General features: G+C 37.4%; 2 protein-coding genes across 2 annotated transcripts; one reads left to right on the forward strand and one right to left on the reverse strand.

Annotated features, from left to right (window-relative positions):
* The first annotated feature begins 2,866 nt into the window (after positions 1-2,866).
* On the forward strand, positions 2,867-8,166 carry LOC137390956 (disintegrin and metalloproteinase domain-containing protein 8-like). Its single transcript, XM_068077268.1, has 4 exons — positions 2,867-3,914; positions 5,453-5,605; positions 6,979-7,074; positions 7,880-8,166. Exons 1-4 carry the CDS (start codon positions 2,867-2,869, stop codon positions 8,164-8,166), a joined length of 1,584 nt encoding a protein of 527 aa, XP_067933369.1.
* A 356-nt stretch (positions 8,167-8,522) lies between these two features.
* On the reverse strand, positions 8,523-10,312 carry LOC137390957 (hepatitis A virus cellular receptor 1-like). Its single transcript, XM_068077269.1, has 2 exons — positions 10,296-10,312; positions 8,523-9,534 (listed from the first exon to the last, which is right to left on the reverse strand). Exons 1-2 carry the CDS (start codon positions 10,310-10,312, stop codon positions 8,523-8,525), a joined length of 1,029 nt encoding a protein of 342 aa, XP_067933370.1.
* Positions 10,313-18,694: the final 8,382 nt, after the last annotated feature.

Genomic DNA, 18,694 nt, shown 5'->3' on the forward strand with positions numbered 1-18,694 from the left:
AGATAACAGGTAAGTTCAGAGTATAAAAGGTAAGTTCAGAAGATAACAGGTAAGTTCAGAGGATAACAGGTAAGTTCAAAGGATAACAGGTAAGTTCAGAGTATAAAAGGTAAGTTCAGAAGATAACAGGTAAGTTCAGAGGATAACAGGTAAGTTCAAAGGATAACAGGTAAGTTCAGAGTATAAAAGGTAAGTTCAGAGGATAACAGGTAAGTTCATAAAAATTTCTATGCTCCTATCTTTATTTGAAGAATAGCAAAATGATAAAACTAATTTGATGATTTTCTGGTTGATAAAAGGAACGCTTCAAGGTCGATATTCTGCAGCAGCTCTTGTTTACAGGCTCAATTTATGGCTAGAAATTGGTAGTAATTACTGGTAGCAAATACTGCGCATCGACAAGAGAGCTGAGAAAAACATAGATAAAACAACTCACAGAATAACAGCAGTGGATTCTTTAGCTGCCAAGCATTAAGTCGACAGCATTGCGGGAGCACGAGTCTGCGTGAAGAGAAGGCTTTCAGTGTAATAATCAGTGTAGGAATGTCAGTTCTGTTCTTTGTTCTAGCAGTAGCAATGCTGTCAATGGTTCTATCATTTGATATGAGGCATTTTATAGCAGCAATTCTAGTAACGGCGTCTGCTAGTAGATTCATTTGTTTATGTTAACAAAGATGGCAAATATCAAGATTTGCACGAATAATTTTACAAAAGTTATGTTGTTCCGATGATGTCTTCTTCCATTTGAAGATAAACCATTTTTATTTATATAAACAATAGTAAAAGGCTAAAATTTACAAATGAAAAAAACTACATGTTTTTAATATTGAGAGAGATTCGTGCGCTGAATTATTGTGCACCGAGCCAGAAAGGTAATTATGATTGAGCACTAAAGTGCTACTGCAAAATTTCCAACTTTCAAAGGAGGTGAAAAGGTCAGACTTGAGCTATTAGCTTCGACACTATGTTTATGAGTTGTGATAAAGCAACCATCAATGTTCCATAGAGTTATATAAGTGTGCAGGATGTTTACTATCAGTATGTCTAGTCACTCTCTTTAAGTTTTCTGAATCTTTTTCGACAGAGATGAACTCAGCTATGATTATATCCTCATCTCATACGGCATGCGTGTGGTTTACACAACCAGTTCCTCGAAATTAATAAACTCGTGAACTCGAAATTAATAAAACAAAGTTTAATTATAAGCGTTGATGGTACACCGAGGTCAGCCTTTTTGAAAACATCAGACTGTCAACAGATGCACCTCAATAATGAATATTTACCCTTTACATCATGTGGGTGGTAATGTTAAATGCCCATTTCAAAGAGTCTGTTTGAAAAATTTTGAAAACCTTTACAGTTGTTTTATTTTTTAAAATTCATTTGAACTGCATACAAAAAAACTTTTTACGATATGAAGTTTAAAAGTTAGAATGGTAACTGTTGTATTTGTTAAATAAAAATAAATTTTCTGTTCAAAGGTGTTTTATTACCCATGCAACGCCAGGCATTCAGCTAGTATGTATATATATATGTACATACCGGTATATGTATATATACATATAATGTGCAAACGAAAAAAGGGTGTACGGTATATGATAAGTGATAGAATTATAAGGACTGTGTAGCTCAGTGGTTACACGTGTGTTTAGAAGCTTGCAACTGCGATCTCTATGGGTTCACATTCAGCATGAAGCGAGCTTTTCATTCCGAGATTTTAACAGCTATAACTGGACAGACAGATATCTGTCTGTCCAGTATCTGAACAGATATCTGAACAGACAGATGATGACAGAAGACGAGCTTTGAGATTTATATACATAGATATATATAGAATAAAGATATAAGATTTGTATTAGTATATAAGATCTATGTTATTATGTATCATACTGGCTGGCCTTGCACGGGTAATAGAATAATAACCTAATGAATTTCAGTAAATTACCTGTAAAGCTACATGTAGATCTTTACTAAAACAATACCCGCGTTTTCGGCCAGCTTAACAATTGTTACGCGGAACAGTCAACAGTGCTAGTTATTAACCCTAAGCAAGCGCTGTAAGCATAAGTATTTTAACCAATGTAATGACTATTTGACCAATGAATCCATTGTATTCTATGTAGCTTAATGTTGAAGTTTGCTGCCTCAAAATCTGGCAGTCCTGAGATCAAATCATGTGCCGTGCAAATTTTTCCTTGCTGGATTTTATTTGCTATAACTGGACAAAAGGTAGAAAAAAAGACAAAAACGGAGGCTTATATATTTAAATATATATTACACTTTAACGCTTGAATGTTAAGGATTCATGACAATAACATGCAATGAGGCTATGAATGTTTGAAATAACAAATTTTTAAAGAATGCCTGATTAGTTTTGTGTTAGTTATTAGTTCACTAGTAGAGTTATTTGCATGTCTGTGGTGTGTCGCAAAACAGTGCACGTTAGGTGAGTGGCTAGCTAACTAGATGAACTTTATCAACAAAGATGTTTTGAAATTTACTCGATATTTAGTTCAACGCCTGTAAATCATTTCTATCTATCACTACTTGGGGTTTGTATTATCTGTATTCATGTGTAACACAGTGTCTGTTTTCATAGAGCGCTGACTTAACAAGCAAGTCAGCTAGAGACTGTATGGACTCGCGATTTGCTACTGATTGCGTAAGAAAAAACACAAAGATTTATGCTGCTAACATTAATTGTGTAAAACAAATAACTTGGCTCTTATTAGTACTAGAGCAACTAGGCTACGCTGTCGCATCTTCAGTGGCGGTGCTGTCATCGGCGCAGGTAATAAGCACTAGCAAACTGCAGGCACACATCACGATTCATACTACTCTCTCAAACACTTCTCATACATTTCATATGAACTCTATTGATGAAGTCTACAGATTCCAGCAAGTTGTAAAGAGACTAACTGGGAAGTGCACACTTGAAATTAACAGGCAAAATTTTCCATCTCTGAATATTGATCTTGAAAGCAGCTCAAGACTAATAGCCAAGGACTTTGCTCAAATATATTACAGAGATAGTGGAGAGCGCGTAACAGAGAGGGCTAGTGGCTTGAGGCCCCACTGCTACTATAACGGTAAGGTTTCCAACAAGAATGATTCTATCGCTTCATTCAACCTCTGTGATGGTGTTAGTGGAGTTGTCACTTTATCAAGTCTCTCGCACTCTTTCCAACCAGTACGGAAAGGACAAAAGCTGTGGCACGCTCAGCGCACTCAGACTTCTAATCAGCATAAACACAGCGCCAACTGTGGGTTTAACAGCAGTGAGCAACACAGTTTCATTAGGACAAGGCGGAAGAGGAATTTTCGTGTCAACCAAGGTTTCTCAACAAGGTTTATAGAGATATACGTGGTAGTGGACTATAAAATTTACCAGAGAACTGGCAGTATCCAGGCTGCAGTTGAGAGAGCTATTAACATCATCAATTATGCCAATGCACTCTATCAACAGATGAATATGTATCTCGTGGTCATCACGGTTGAGGTCTGGAGTGACAGAGATAAGATTCGCTATCCTACTTCTTATGGAAATCCTCCAGAATATGACTCCGTTCAGCTTCTCACAGAGTTCTCCAAATACAGGTTTTACACAATCAATAAGCACGCCAAAAATGACAATGCTCAACTACTAGTAGACGTCAAGTTGGAAGGGTTTACTATCGGTAGAGCTCATCTCGCATCTATTTGTACGCGAACTTACAGCGCTGGAGTGACTTGGGACGATGGTACTTATGCATATGACAGGGCTGCTACAACTCTTGCCCATGAGTTAGGTCATAACCTTGGTTTAGAGCATACTGACCAGGCTGTGGGTACAGATACGTATAGAGCCAGCAGATGCGGCTGTCGCATGTCAGACCAAAATGATACTGATTCTTGCATCATGCACGGCACTATATGTGAGTAGGATTGAATTTTTATTGTTGAAAACTACACTCTGAATTTGGTAGATTGTCTTCTTGAAACCCTTCATGTTGATCTGATGGATGGCCAGTGTTGATTAGCCTGTCTTGACAAACTGTTGTTCTTGCGGAGTTGTCACCCAGCAAGCGCGGCGAGCAAAACAACAGCTTGTCACAAGACGCACTGCAGCTGATGCATCAGCTCCTTTTCAGTGCAGCTGATGCATCAGCTGCACTGAAAAGGAGTTGTTCTCTTCCTTCTATGCGGCTTGGCTGCAATGTTATGTCGGTCGCTCCATTGGTAATCATAGCAGATTTCGCGCAAAAATTTATGTAGAAAAAATAAGATAAAATCGTTTAACCAGAGACCAGTCGCTGCGGTAAACTTTAGTAGAACTTAAGAATAAAATTAATTAAAAATAAAATCAATAAGAACAAATAAAACTGACTGATACAAAAGTAGAAATAAAACTGACTGAGCACACAAATAACGACATGTTTAGTTGCTGTTGTTGCCTAAGTTCTTAAGTTCTACTAAAGTTTACCGCAGAGACTGGTCTCTGGTTAAACGCACCCCTCTTATATTTTCTACATAGATTTTTGCGCGAAATCCGTTATGGTTACCAATGGAGTGACTGACATAACATCACAGCCAAACCGCATAGACGGAAGAGAACAACTCCCTTTCAGTGCAACTGATGCATCAGGTGCAGTGCGTCTTGTGACAAGCTGTTGTTTTGCTCACCAAGGGACAACTCCGCAAAAACAACAGTTTGTCAAGACAGGCTAAGTGTTGATATACGCATAGTGATTACTTACAGTGCTTGTAGTGATAAGTAGGAGCCTAAAAATGTAGATTTTGACTTGAAAAATTAATTTTTTGATCTGAAATTAGCTAATAAACCTAAAAAACCCATAACAGATTGATATGCCATGGAAATACCCATAAAAAGTTATAGCATAAATGCATTGTTTCACACAAATGTACTTATCGACATTCTAATCCGGAAAAATCTTGTTTTTAGTGATCATTGTAGAACTATTCGGTAAAAAGATGAGTCAAGCTAAAAGCTAAACACAAATAAGCAGAAAAATTGGTGATGAATTGTAATGAACAGAAAGAAAAACTATGGATGGCTTAAATTTTGTTAGGCTGGAAATTGGATGTTAAAAAGACAGAGTTTTGATTTTTGACCTAAAGACTTACTTTTACTTTACTGGCTGAAAAGTCTTTTTTGTGAAACTTTAAAACTGGTCAAATATGGGTTTTAAGCAGTAATTAGTGCAAAAAGAATCTTAGACTTTAGCATTGGTTTGCCCTAGTTGTTAGTCAATTCCTTGCGCTTATAAGACAATATTAACTTATCATAAGCGGGCTTCCTTAATATAATCATATAATGCTGCCATAGTTTAACTAGTAAAAAGTTCTTTTACGATTGCTAAACATTAAAAAAGTTATGAAGATTATTTGTACGGTGCTGGCACAGACCACTATGTGAGTCATCTCATCCTCCATAAGGGTAAAAATGTTGTAGACTATCCACCGGCCACTAAATGGTCAGCCTGCAGTGTTGAGGAAAAAGACGCATTAGATAACCAAAACCTGTACGTCTGTTTAAAAAACAAACCTGAAACTTTTTGGAAGAATGAAGAGAATAGTGTTTGCGGAAATTTGTTTCTCGAGGAAGGTGAGGCTGAATTCAAGTAAAACTATAACATGTCTTATGACTCGAGCACTTGTACCTATATATATAATCTCTAAGTTTGTGTGCGTGTGTGTGTAACTTGGTTTTTCAGCTATAGCTATAAAAATATTGGAATAAAAAATCTGTATCGCAGAAGATTTGATCTCCAAACCAGGCAAATATCTTACCAAATAAGCTACGCGAAATTGATGGATTCATTGGGCGATATATGTCGCCATGTGAGTGAAAATACGCATACCGCTCTTCGTTATGATGCAACGTCATTTTATGATTGCTTTCACGGCCCTTATTAGTAAGTTTAGCAAAATGGATACTAGCTTACTCAAGTTGGCTATCGGCAATGTGCCAGGCTAACGGCAAGTGGCAGGCTACTGCATTACCTGCCACTGTTTTATCAGCTGTTTTGATACCCGTGCAACGCCGAGCATTTCGCTAGTCTGTACACATAGTGGAGCATCCATGTTGACATCCCTACTACATGTACTTGTATATATGTTACTGTATTCATAATTACAGCAAAGTTAACAAAACAATTGTTTGAATTCAGTAGAATTTCAGCATGGGATAATGAATTGTTTATACTAATGCTGTGTGTCACTGTATAGCCACATAACTAAATGATTTATATATGCTGATAAGTTGATAACTAATACTTTTAAAGGAATGTCTACAACCACATGCTGATGGAGGTTAGTAAAAGAATACTCAAGTGCTAGTACAAAAATAGTCTTATAAAGCTAGCTGATATTTGCTGTCTCACTGAAGAATAAAAACTAGTGTAATAGTGAAATATGTTATGTTTTGAACCAAAGTTTCTCATATTTTGGATGTACTTCGAAACAGTCATAGTACTTAGTAACAGCCATAGTACTTACTAGTTACTAACACAGCCATAGTACTTAGTAATGCAGTCACAGTACTTAGTAACACAGTCATAGTACTTAGTAACACAGTCATAGCACTTAGAACTAATCGGTAGCCAAACTTCAGATAGATTTATGAGAGCTTGTGACAGGATTATATGTTTGCAACTAGTTACTAGTAGATAGTTACTAGTACATGTGTTGCTTTGAAGACCATTTGCATCATTGCAACATTTCAAAAGGGTTTGCCATTAAGCAACAAACAATGAAAGCTTGTTGGTTCTTTATTTTTTGACTTTCAGTTAAAAAAGCTGTATTCCATTGCAGCCTGTTTTGCATTTCCCTCAGCTTTATGTAAGAAAACAGTTGCATGTTTCAAGTAGGCGTAAAATGTCTACTTGGTGAAAGCATAGCAAAGAGGAGTAAAGCCTGGCCACTGTAAATCAACTATGAAAGAACTATCTAAGCTGTCAGACAAACTGTTGATTTTAGGAGAGGAGTGTGACTGTGGTCAAGCAGATCAGTGCAAAAATAAATGCTGCGATGCCGCCACTTGCAAGTTTCTTAATGGTGCTTCGTGTGCAACAGGTAAGTCTTGTAGACATAATTTAACTAGAACAGTGCAATGCTTGCTGGTGTCTGGATCAAGTGAAGGTATTGAGATCGGCCTCAGCACTGTACAGCCCTCTCCTAAGAAGTCTGAATCAGATAGGAAGTTTATAGAGGAAGGTTTAGATAGAGGCAGAAGAGTGGAGCAATGTCAATAATGACAGATTAGTGTACATCATCAGGTCTCTCTTAGCTTGTCAGCTTGAGTTGATGAATCATTAATTATTTTACAATACTAGTGCTAATTCCCTTCAGAAACAGTAATTCAATCAAACAAAAATATTGTCATAACACCACAGTCTTGTACAGGAGAAAGAACAGCCCTATTGGTTTAACCAGTGATAATTGAGACACTGAGTGAACTCAACTATTCAGAAAAACTTGTATTTTAGACAGTCTTTAAGAGTTGTCTGTCTATATCCAAGCTCACTTCAGTAAATATCACTTAATATGTGAACATGCTAATCATGATTATTTAAGGGATTCCCTGCATCAAACCATTCATAGCAAAATAAATGGTTCTAGCAGGCTATAACACCAAAGCCTATCTCTGTGTGTCTAATTCCAGTTCCATTTAGAATCAGTCCAACAAATCAATGCCCGGTGATATTGATACATCTGTACGTCACAAATGTAATTACTCTTTGTATGTTAGTAACAACGATTGTATCTCAACTTTTTAACACGCTTAAGACTGTGATTCAAGCAAAACCTCACAAAGAGAGAATTGCATTCAAAGTTTGAATAAATCCTAGGCTAGGCAGTAAATCTATGTTATTAATAGGCACCTGCTGCAACCTTGCGGATTGCTCTATCCGCAGTAAATCTGAGGTCTGTCGGCCCCTGGTCGATACCGAGTGTGACTTGGAAGAATTTTGTGATGGCTCAACAGAGTGGTGTCCTCCAGATACGTACAAGCAAGATGGTGCAGATTGCTTTAACAAGAGTCAAGCTTATTGTTATGATGGAAGGTGTAACAGCCATGACTCCCAATGTGACTTTATATTTGGATTAGAAACTGTAAAAGATGGTAACAAGTCCTGCTACATGGAATTTAACAATGCGAGTTAGTAAACCCCTTCCTTTAACTATTAATCTCAAATTTATCACAGCATGCCAGTTGATAACATTGCAGAGTACAACAGTGTAGCTAGCATAAGAAAGGGTGTAGCCAAGTCTGGTCAGGCCTACCATAGAACAGTCTGAAGCGCTCGGATATAGTCCAATGTTATATAGCCTGGAATATAGCTAAGTAAACTAAACAGATAGTTAATTTTCACTGTTTTGATAGATTCACTATATTATATGTAGTCTTGAAAATACTATGAGTAAGTTAATCAGGGGTATATAACAGTGCAATCTGAACCAGCTTTTTAAATATCATTACTGGATGTAATATATGCTGCATGTCATTACAGCAGGGAAGTTTAATAGATACCTATACTGTAGTAATGTAATGCTGTAGAGTCTTTAGAAACAGTAGAGTCTGTAGGGACAGTAGAGTCTGTAGGGACAGTAGAGTCTGTAGGGACAGTAGAGTCTGTAGGGACAGTAGGGTCTGTAGAGACAATAGAGTCTGTAGGGACAATAAAGTCTGTAGGGACAGTAGGGTCTGCAGAGACAATAGAGTCTGTAGGGGCAGTAGAGTCTGTAGGGACGGTAGAGTCTGTAGGGACAGTAGAGTCTGTAGGGACAGTAGGGTCTGCAGAGACAATAGAGTCTGTAGGGGCAGTAGAGTCTGTAGGGACAGTAGAGTCTGTAGGGACAGTAGAGTCTGTAGGGACAGTAGAGTCTGTAGGGACAGTAGAGTCTGTAGGGACAGTAGGGTCTGTAGGAACAGTAGAGTCTGTAGAGACAGTAGGGTCTGCAGAGACAATAGAGTCTGTAGGGGCAGTAGAGTCTGTAGGGACAGTAGAGTCTGTAGGGACAGTAGAGTCTGCAGGGACAGTAGAGTCTGTAGGGACGGTAGAGTCTGCAGGGACGGTAGAGTCTGTAGGGACAGTAGAGTCTGTAGGGACGGTAGAGTCTGTAGAGACAGTAGAGTCTGTAGGGACAGTAGAGTCTGTAGGAACGGTAGAGTCTGTAGGGACGGTAGAGTCTGTAGTGACAGTAGAGTCTGTAGGGACAGTAGAGTCTGCAGGGACGGTAGAGTCTGTAGGGACGGTAGAGTCTGTAGGGACGGTAGAGTCTGTATGGACGGTAGAGTCTGCAGGGACAGTAGAGTCTGTAGGGACAGTAGGGTCTGCAGAGACAATAGAGTCTGTAGGGACAGTAGAGTCTGTAGGACAGTAGAGTCTGTAGGGACAGTAGAGTCTGTAGGGACAGTAGAGTCTGTAGGGACAGTAGAGTCTGTAGGGACAGTAGAGTCTGTAGGGACAGTAGAGTATGCAGGGACAGTAGAGTCTGTAGGGACAGTAGAGTCTGTAGGGACAGTAGAGTCTGTAGGGACAGTAGAGTCTGTATTAAGCCCTACATATTTGCATGAAAGTTATATTTGATGGTACAACTTTCAAGCTGGTGATGTCATAGACTGCTTATTTACTAATAAGAATTACATACACCCCACATAAACATATTGTACATAAGGACAGCTCCACAAACATATAGATAAAATTCCCAAATAATAATCAGCTTGAGGATTTGAGAATATATGTGATCCCCAGGAGTAATAAATAGTTGGTTCCTAAACACTTATTCAAGGAAAGATAACACTTAACAACATCCTTACCTTCTCAGGACAGTTGAGGTGGCTGGAAGGTTGCATCACGGAAAACGGAAAACTGTAGTTGAGACCTTTTTTGCGATATTTAAGTTTCAAGCGGATAAAACGCAACAATAAAGGGAATAAAGATCTCTTAAGTTGAGCCAGATTAACTATAGTCATGTTGTTAAATATTGTGTTGTAGAGCTTTGTGTCACAATTCATAGAAACTAAAATCTCAACCTTGCAAAAGGGATATTCAAGCAGCAAATTTTTTTAGCTCATTCACGGCGACCTGCCGATTTTTGTTTGAATTTTAACCTCTGAAACCATATTTCATCACTCAACCTTTTCAAAACATGTTGGACTCCGCGTTGTGTGTTTCAGTTCTCCCTGCATACACATTTTGCTTTGAAAAACTCTTATTACAGCCTTCTGATCTTTCCAGTGTGATTTTCTATTATATATACGTACAGGAAGCCAAATTTGTAAGAGTTACCTTTTGTACAGCGGCATTAGGCGGTGGCAAGGCAATGCAAAGCAGCAGCCAAGCGGTGCCAGCTAGACAGTGGCTAGGTGGTAGCAAGCATGTATGCACATCGCTCAACGAGCTGTTCTGTATGGTTTTTAGTATTAGCTCTAGACTGAAATGCAGGTAACTACTATGGAAACTGTGGCTGGAGTGTTAAAGATCTGAAGAGTGGTGACGGCTTCTTAAAAAAAAATTATAAGTATTGCGGTAAAGCAGATGACAGATTTTGTGGAAGTCTCCAATGCCAATATGACAATTATGATCCAAATAGGCAAGTAACCGACCTCAGCATCTATAACTTTAGGCTTGACGGTATCATCTACAACACGTACGATGGCAAGCCTTGTATTGTGACATCATTTGATGTGGGTAAGTTGAATTAAACTCATTCTATTACTAAACGAAATTTAATAGAATCCTGTAATTTCGTCTTAATTATTAAATATCCATGTTTAAGAATTGTATGATGAGATATGATCAAACATCGAGCAGTTTGCAGCTTTAAAAAAATGCTTGCATTTGAACAATTCTATTAAAATGTTTTTTACATGTTTTTCTCAGAAATGTCATGAACTTGTGCACATTCAACAAGATTTTGCCAAAAAGGAGAAAATTGTTTTTAACCCGTGTGCATTCCAGCACAAAATAAATAGGCTCATAGTGTTTGTCTGATAATACCTACAAAGTATTAGGAAAGCTCAAAGTATACACTAAATATTTTTTGCCGAATTTATTTTCACTTATTGGTTCAGTAGTGCTTAATAAATAGCAAAACAGTATTACTCTGCAAGAAAAAGATTTGTCTGCCCTCTGTATCTTTCTCTAGACAAAAGACAAAAAGCAATCCTTAATTTTGGCAACTTTTCATGGCATATTTGTGGTTAGTTTATCAAACTGCTAGTGTTGTTTACTCTGAAAGTAAGAGGCTCAGCAAACAGGAAACAGAGTTCCTTTATGTTTTATAGATTCACAAGTGTTTAACAAATGTTTTAAAGGTTTACTTGCAACAAAATTCCCATTAGAGGTATTTGGTATCAAAAGGTTCACCATGTCTTACTCTGCTGTGTTGTACTGTATGTGGAAAATACCTATGTGGAAATGATTACAAGCTCTTAGAAGCTCAAAAACGACCAGTTAATCGCAGCCATCACAAAAACGCCGTAGTTTGGAATCTCTTTATTTGGCTGACGTACTCCAACAGTTTGGTTATTGTTTTGACACGTGATTTTATCACGTGAATTGAAAGGCCAATAAAAAGCTCAATATAAAACGTCTCATAGCACTAGTTTATGAAAAACACTTCGCGTTTTACCGAAGAGCCGTATCAAATATAAATGCTCGCTACTTTACAGTTTTGTTTCAGCCTGGTCTAATCATCTAGTCATAGTCTGATCATGTGACCCATACTTTCTTCCATGTCACGCGAACAGTTTCTGCAGCATTTTTCGACTATCACAGGTGACCAACAGGCTCCTCATGTTCATCAGAGAATGATGTGCATTCTTTCGAGCTAAGGTTAAAAAATTGAACGAATTTTTACGGTAGGTTTTGAGTTATCAATGCTCAAATGACAGCTTTACAATTATGATGAAATAGACGCGTAAGGACAATAGACATTGTTTTATTGAATGCGTGAAGTGTATTTGTGAAAATATTTTGACGAATGAGGTTGCATGAAAGTGTAAACAGAAGCCATCTTGTTCAACTACGTCCCATTTGAGCCGTTTTGGAAATAGATTCCAATCTACGGCGTTTTCGTGATGGCTGCGATTAACTGTTCGTTTTGAGCTTTTAAGAGCTTGTAATCACATTTCCACATTTTTTGCACCTTCAACACAGCAGAGTAGGACATGGTGAATATGTTGATATCAAATAACTGTAATGTCAATTCTGTTGCAAGTCAACATTTAACCTTTGATGTCCAGACGAAAATACCAGCTATCAGCAACTTGATAGTAATATTTTACAAAATACTGCATCATAGGCATTACAATCCTTTGGCACAACAGACTTCTTTTAAAAATTCTTACAAATTTGTTATAAAAAAGTTAGTTCAGCAAGAAAATTATTGTTAGTGGAAACAAAAATGTATGGGGTTTGGGGTGGTATGGGGCGCCCCTTTTTAAACTTACATATTCCTTTTAGCCTTCAAAAGGCAGTCAAGTATTTTGACCGGCTCTCTGACACATTTGTAATACTAACATAACACTTGATTAAAATCACAAACTTTCTCAATAGGCTGAAGGTAATGAATCATGACACTTTTTTGGACTAAACTGTAAAACTACTAAATTCAAATGGCCTCCATAAACATTGTACTAGCTACCCTAATCTCCATTACATAGAGCAACTCAAAGAAAACAATACTCAGGAAATGAAATATCTTAAAAACAGCATTTCGAAAATTTAAACTCGAAACTTGGCAGCTCAAAATTAAGAACCTAAAAATAGTTTTAAAAGTGTATTACATCTATCGCATCTGAGCAACATGATGTACCAAGACTGCCAACCACCATGTGTTGCTGGAAACATTTTGAATGAGTTAATTGGGAATCATTGCTACCTTCATACAGCAGTTTATCTATGTTAAAGATTATTACTTAGGAATAAATTGCTTTTGATTTTTCATGATGACGCCATTGTTAGCAGGCAAAGGATGTATTGCTTACGAGTTTTTATTTTCAAGACAAGACACCACATCCGCAGCAACATACTAGTTGTAGTACTGGCACTGGTCATGGCAATGAAGTGAGACAGTCAATGTTATAACACACTGGTTAGATTCATCTTACCACGTGTCTCTGAAAATGATAAACCTTTTGGTAAGCTCACGCAGTAGAGAAACTGGTGGGAAACTGATGAACTTTGTCAAATTACAGGTGACAGTGACAGAGACCCTGGCCAAGTACCGAATGGAGCCAAGTGCGGTGAGGGGAAGATATGCGTAGAGTCAGTATGCAGCCCCGTCTCTGAGATCCAAAAAGCATGCAAGTGCAGAACGACGGAAATTTGTAACCAATACAATGAGTGCCAGTGCAACACAGGATTCACTCCTCCATCATGTAGACGCAGCCGAAGTGCCCGAAGAGCTAGGAATGGAGAAACTGATCTTGGCTTGCTCGCTCGTTAGTTACTCTGCATCCAGTATAGAATATCGATCTATTAGTTTCATTTACCTAATTTTTCAGATTTTGTGCCATACGGCCTGCCTTTAATCCAGCTTAGCACTTGCTGTAAATACACAAAGAAGTTTATACCAAACAATAGCAGAGCCGTTCTTAGACAAATGGAATACTCGGTACATGTGATATCATAAGGGTTGTTTGCATGTTTTAGTTCTGCTCGCACTCTTGCTTGGCCTCTTACCTATGCTCTGCACCATTGCCCTCTTTCTCTACCGGCGCAGACGAGCAGTTAAACAGAAGGTAGAAATTGTCAAAAAAAGGTAAAACGTATGAATTGTAGTGTCACGTAGGCAATCAGCTCTGTAAAGGGCTAGCAATGTTTCAAAGTAAAATCTGATTGTTTCTCAATGAAGTCTAAGGGGGATAGATCAGAGCTAGTAAAGAATAATCAAGTTGGCATCACTGTCTCACTCCGTCCCTTTTCTGTGTTGTCAACTAGAGTAATTTTGGTTCATATGCCATAGAAACTCCACCATCCAAGTTGTTAAAATTCAGGTATATACCTACTAGAATGTTTAAAGTTAAACAACTCTATGTAGCACCTTAACACAAAGGCCACAAGCAAAATCACCATCCATTTTTCAGGACTGACTGTCTTCTTAGGGAGCTAAAATTATAATTGTACCTTTTTACTACATATTTTAAAACGTGCACAAGACTTATTTCCTACCTGGTAATCATGTAAACAAATTATCTGAATACCATCTTTATCCGAGTTCTTTATAAAAATGGAAACAAAACACCATACTCAGTTTTTTTCTTGTCAGTCGTTTATTTCGCATGAACTTGTGAAAATAAAAATTCTGTGAGATTGAGTGTTTTTTTTCTCCAAATAGAACAACTATTGAATGATTATATTCACAAAACATGCAACACGCAACATAATGCATGCTTCTGCATGCATCGTATTCATACCCTAGGACAATTATATTTCGCTAGTATTTAGTTTCGTGAGTAGCATACAGAGTAAAATTTCGCTGGAACTTAATTTCGCAGCTCTGATGAGTGCGAAAATATAGTGATGTGAAAATAAATGCAGTGGAACAAACATTAGATTCCTCAGGTCCAGTTAGCTGGTACGAAATATTTTTTCAATTTGGGACTACCGTACTGTTTGGACTATAAACTGCACCTCTATATAAGCTACATGTGCTTTATTTTCCAAAAACGATAATAAAACAATACATAAGCCGCACCTTACTATAGGCCGCAGAACTAAGGACTGTGCTTTTTAACGCCATTTAAAACGGAACAGTGCAGAACGGCACAGTTTCGTATTATCCGACGCTTTTTAACTTAGTGCCTAACGGGACAGTACCGTAAGGCATTGTTTCGTATTTTCTTTCACAGCTAAAAGTGCACTAATTAGAGATTCCCGTTAGTGCGCCCTAGCGGTGAAAGAAAAAGCCACAGAATAAGCCACAGTGATTAGCCGCACCCTTGTAGGCCTACCTATAAGCCGCATGGCTCAAATCATCAGAAAAAAGTAGCTGCTAATTGTCCGAAAAGTACGGTAGTTTGTATTTGTGAACCGCAGGTAGAAATGTGTAGGCTAGATCAATAATGTAATTTGATCGCTTGCTGCCATTTGTTTCCTAGACTATCAATGACGTCAAAGCCGCAGTGACTGATTGGTACCAATATTAGAATTCAAGTATTTATAGCACGCGGTGGCCATGGCACCGGGTTGTTATTGCTTTTGGTTGGTAATAAAATTCATCACCACAATAATTATTATTCAATTTTATGACTTTTCCTACCAGACTGACATCCTCATCAGTTACAAATTCAATGACTAAACTAATATCATCATCTTCTTCATTTGTCTAGGCTTTTCCAAAAAAAATTTATTATCTTAATTTGTTTTGCCAAGCTGCTCAGTCGGTGTATTAGCTATAATGGGTTTAGCAAAACTTGCCCAATGAGCCAACCACACACGAAAATTGCCTGCATTTCTAATATGACGATTTTATTGTGAATATCAATGAAGAAAGCCATTTATTTTCGCGTTTTCGCTAGTTCGTTATGATAGTTTAGTTTCGCTCATGAAATTTTCGTGAGAGGCTGTTGCCGCGAAAACGCGAAAGTTAGATGCCGCGAATACATAAGTGTCCTAGGGTAACTACTTGAATTAACTAACTTCATAAATATTATTTGAATGCCATGGCGCACATCTTTCAACTCTTCCCTCGAGGTGACGTTCAAGTAGAGAGTGGCGTTATATTTTACAAATAGCTCGTCAGGATTTTGGGAAAAAATGTGAATATTTTACAAACAAAATGAATGTCACCTATATTTTATATAATCCTTTGGGTGGAGCGACATTAACCCATTTAGATGTAAGAAATCAGCTATAACTTACCTCCAACTTGCCATAGATCTCTTAATAAAAATGCATTGGGAAGTTGAGAAATATCTCTACCAGTTGATATACGTACATGTATATTGTTTGCAATATACGATGATCTACGATGATCTTATAGTCTGTGTTGCAATTTGTTGGAGCTTTCAACTGTTCATTTTATTATTTCAAATTTAAGGCATATGTTTATTTTATTATTATATTTTAAAATGTTGCATAAAATCTCATAGCACTCACTGATGTGTTTGCTATCGGTTGCAGCCAGAACTGGCTTTTTATGTGCAGTAGAAGAGGAGTTATGAGCGTCGATCCATCGAAGGATAACACCAATAATGCTATTAAATAATATGCTATAAATCTGCAAACTTATAAGTTATATAATAATAATCTATCAAATGCTACAAATATATATTCAAGAACAAGTGACAAAAAAACCATAATTGTAATACATGCAGAAACAAAAATTAACATTTTGGGAAAAAATGTTTGTAAATTTTGTTTACATTTGCATTCCGGCCAGTTGCATTTTGATTGTTGCTTTTGTTTGGACCCATTTCTTTTCTTTGTTCCTTTCACAGTGTCTTTTGACCAAAAATCTTCTTATGCACTGCTGAACTAGTCGATATTAGCATCCAAACAATTTTTTTAGCAGAGCAAAACTTTTACACGCAGCCAATGAGAATAGTTTTCATGCAAATAATGAGAAACCTTAGCCAAGGGACACGGCTTGCATGCTAAGAGTGTTAACGATAAGTTTTAGTCTCAAAATAGTAGTGCAGATTCTATCGCAATTTCTGAGCTGTTTTTCACATAAGTCAAAGTATCAAGACCGCGTTGAAAAAAGAACTAATATTAGCCTGATAGTTGTTAATTTTTTCTATGGTGTTGCTTTCAAAGTTTCAAAGAAAAAGTCATAAAGCTTTTTGAGTTAAAAAACGAACTTCGATATGAACAGCGACCACAAAAGAATAAATCGTAAATGATGTGACCGAGTCGTTATTAGCACCATTTTGTGGACACTTTTCTACTGATTACTTGCTATTACTTGTTCGTAAAGATCAGAGAATGTCAAGGTGGCGGTCAAATAGAGGTGCCATTCAAATAGAGGTGGCGTTCAAATAGAGGTCTTATGGTATTTGGGAATGCCTAAAATCTTGCAGTTGATGTGAGGGCAATGTAGACATAGCATCGCCTTGATTTTAGTGTATTACGCTATTCATAGGTGATACGTGTATGTATGGTAGGTACTCTTCGTTTCTAAACTTACCACAACGTTGAACTGCATATGGAACATATGCCTTCTCTCCCAACCTACCTATATCAGTGCACTGATGTAAACTCTACAACTGCACAATTAACAATTGCTGGTTATTCTGCTATTAAATAATTACTTTTAATTATAATAAAGTTACTAAGTTAAAAGAAAATTAATATAATTTATGGCAGAGGAAACCCCTGATAATCAGTTTGACCTGATATAAAGTTCAATGTTATGGTTTAGCACATATGTTGTGGCTAGATGCAGGAGGACCTTCACCCAATCCTTCTTTGCAATCTGTGAGTTTTAAAGACCCCGTATTTGAAATTGCACTGCATTGAGTTGTAGAATAATTGCAGAATATTGAGAAGATTGGGTAATAAATAGACACACACTGCTTATAAACCCAACAATTAAGATTTATAGCTTGTAGACAATAAGTAGCTCATAACAACCAGTATTGTGGTCTATTGCACCTGTCTATCTGCATATCAACTTGAGGCTCATTTACAGACTCGTCATCATTGCTCGTACTTAATGCATACTTACATTAAAATATATAAATGTAGATCTAATACAATGCTTTTGTTGTAGGGTGCGTGACAAACACCATCCATTGAACACACCCAAACCTGAACAGCAAGCAAAGAAGAAAGCTAAAGCTAAACCAGAACTTCCAAGTATAAAAGCTATTATAGTACACTCGTGTCAACAGCAAAATGATTAAATACGCTCTACTTATATTAAGCTAGTTAGAGTGGTGGTGGTTTGAAAGCTTTGATTACATGTACTTCTTTAGTAATGCATTAGTATATTTTCTTGGACTCCATATGATGTGCATGGGTTTTTGCTTGCTCATAAGAGTAGGTCTAAGTATTTGTAGTTTATAGTTGAGTACATGCCAGTGTTTGAGTTGATATGTTCAGTGTGACTTGTGACTTCTGTTGATAATTGAGTGCATGCCAGTGTTTGAGTTTATATGTTCAGTGTGACTTACGATTCCTGTTGATAATTGAGTGCATGCCATTGTGTGAGTTGATATATTCAGTGGGACTTACAATTTCTGTTGATAATTGAGTGCATGCCAGTGTGTGAGTTGATATATTCAGTGGGATTTACGACTTCTGTTGATAATTGAGTGCATGACAGTGTTTGAGTCGATATGTTCAGTGGCACTTACGATTTCTGTTGATAATTGAGTGCGTGCCAGTGTTTGAGTTGATATGTTCAGTGGGACTTATGATTTCTGTTGATAATTAAGTCCATGCCAGTGTTTGAGTTGATATGTTCAGTGTGGCTTACGATTCCTGTTGATAATTGAGTGCGTGCCAGTGTTTGAGTTGATATGTTCAGTGGGACTTATGATTTCTGTTGATAATTGAGTGCGTGCCAGTGTGTGAGTTGATATGTTCAGTGGGACTTATGATTTCTGTTGACAATTGAGTGCATGCCAGTGTGTGAGTTGATATGTTCAGTGTGACTTACGACTTCTGCTGATAATTGAGTGCATGCCAGTGTGTGAGTTGGCATGTTCAGTGGGACTTACGATTTCTGTTGATAA

The sequence above is a fragment of the Watersipora subatra genome, chromosome 3 (genome assembly GCF_963576615.1).
Source record: "Watersipora subatra chromosome 3, tzWatSuba1.1, whole genome shotgun sequence".
Classification (NCBI taxonomy): Eukaryota; Metazoa; Bryozoa; class Gymnolaemata; order Cheilostomatida; family Watersiporidae; genus Watersipora; species Watersipora subatra.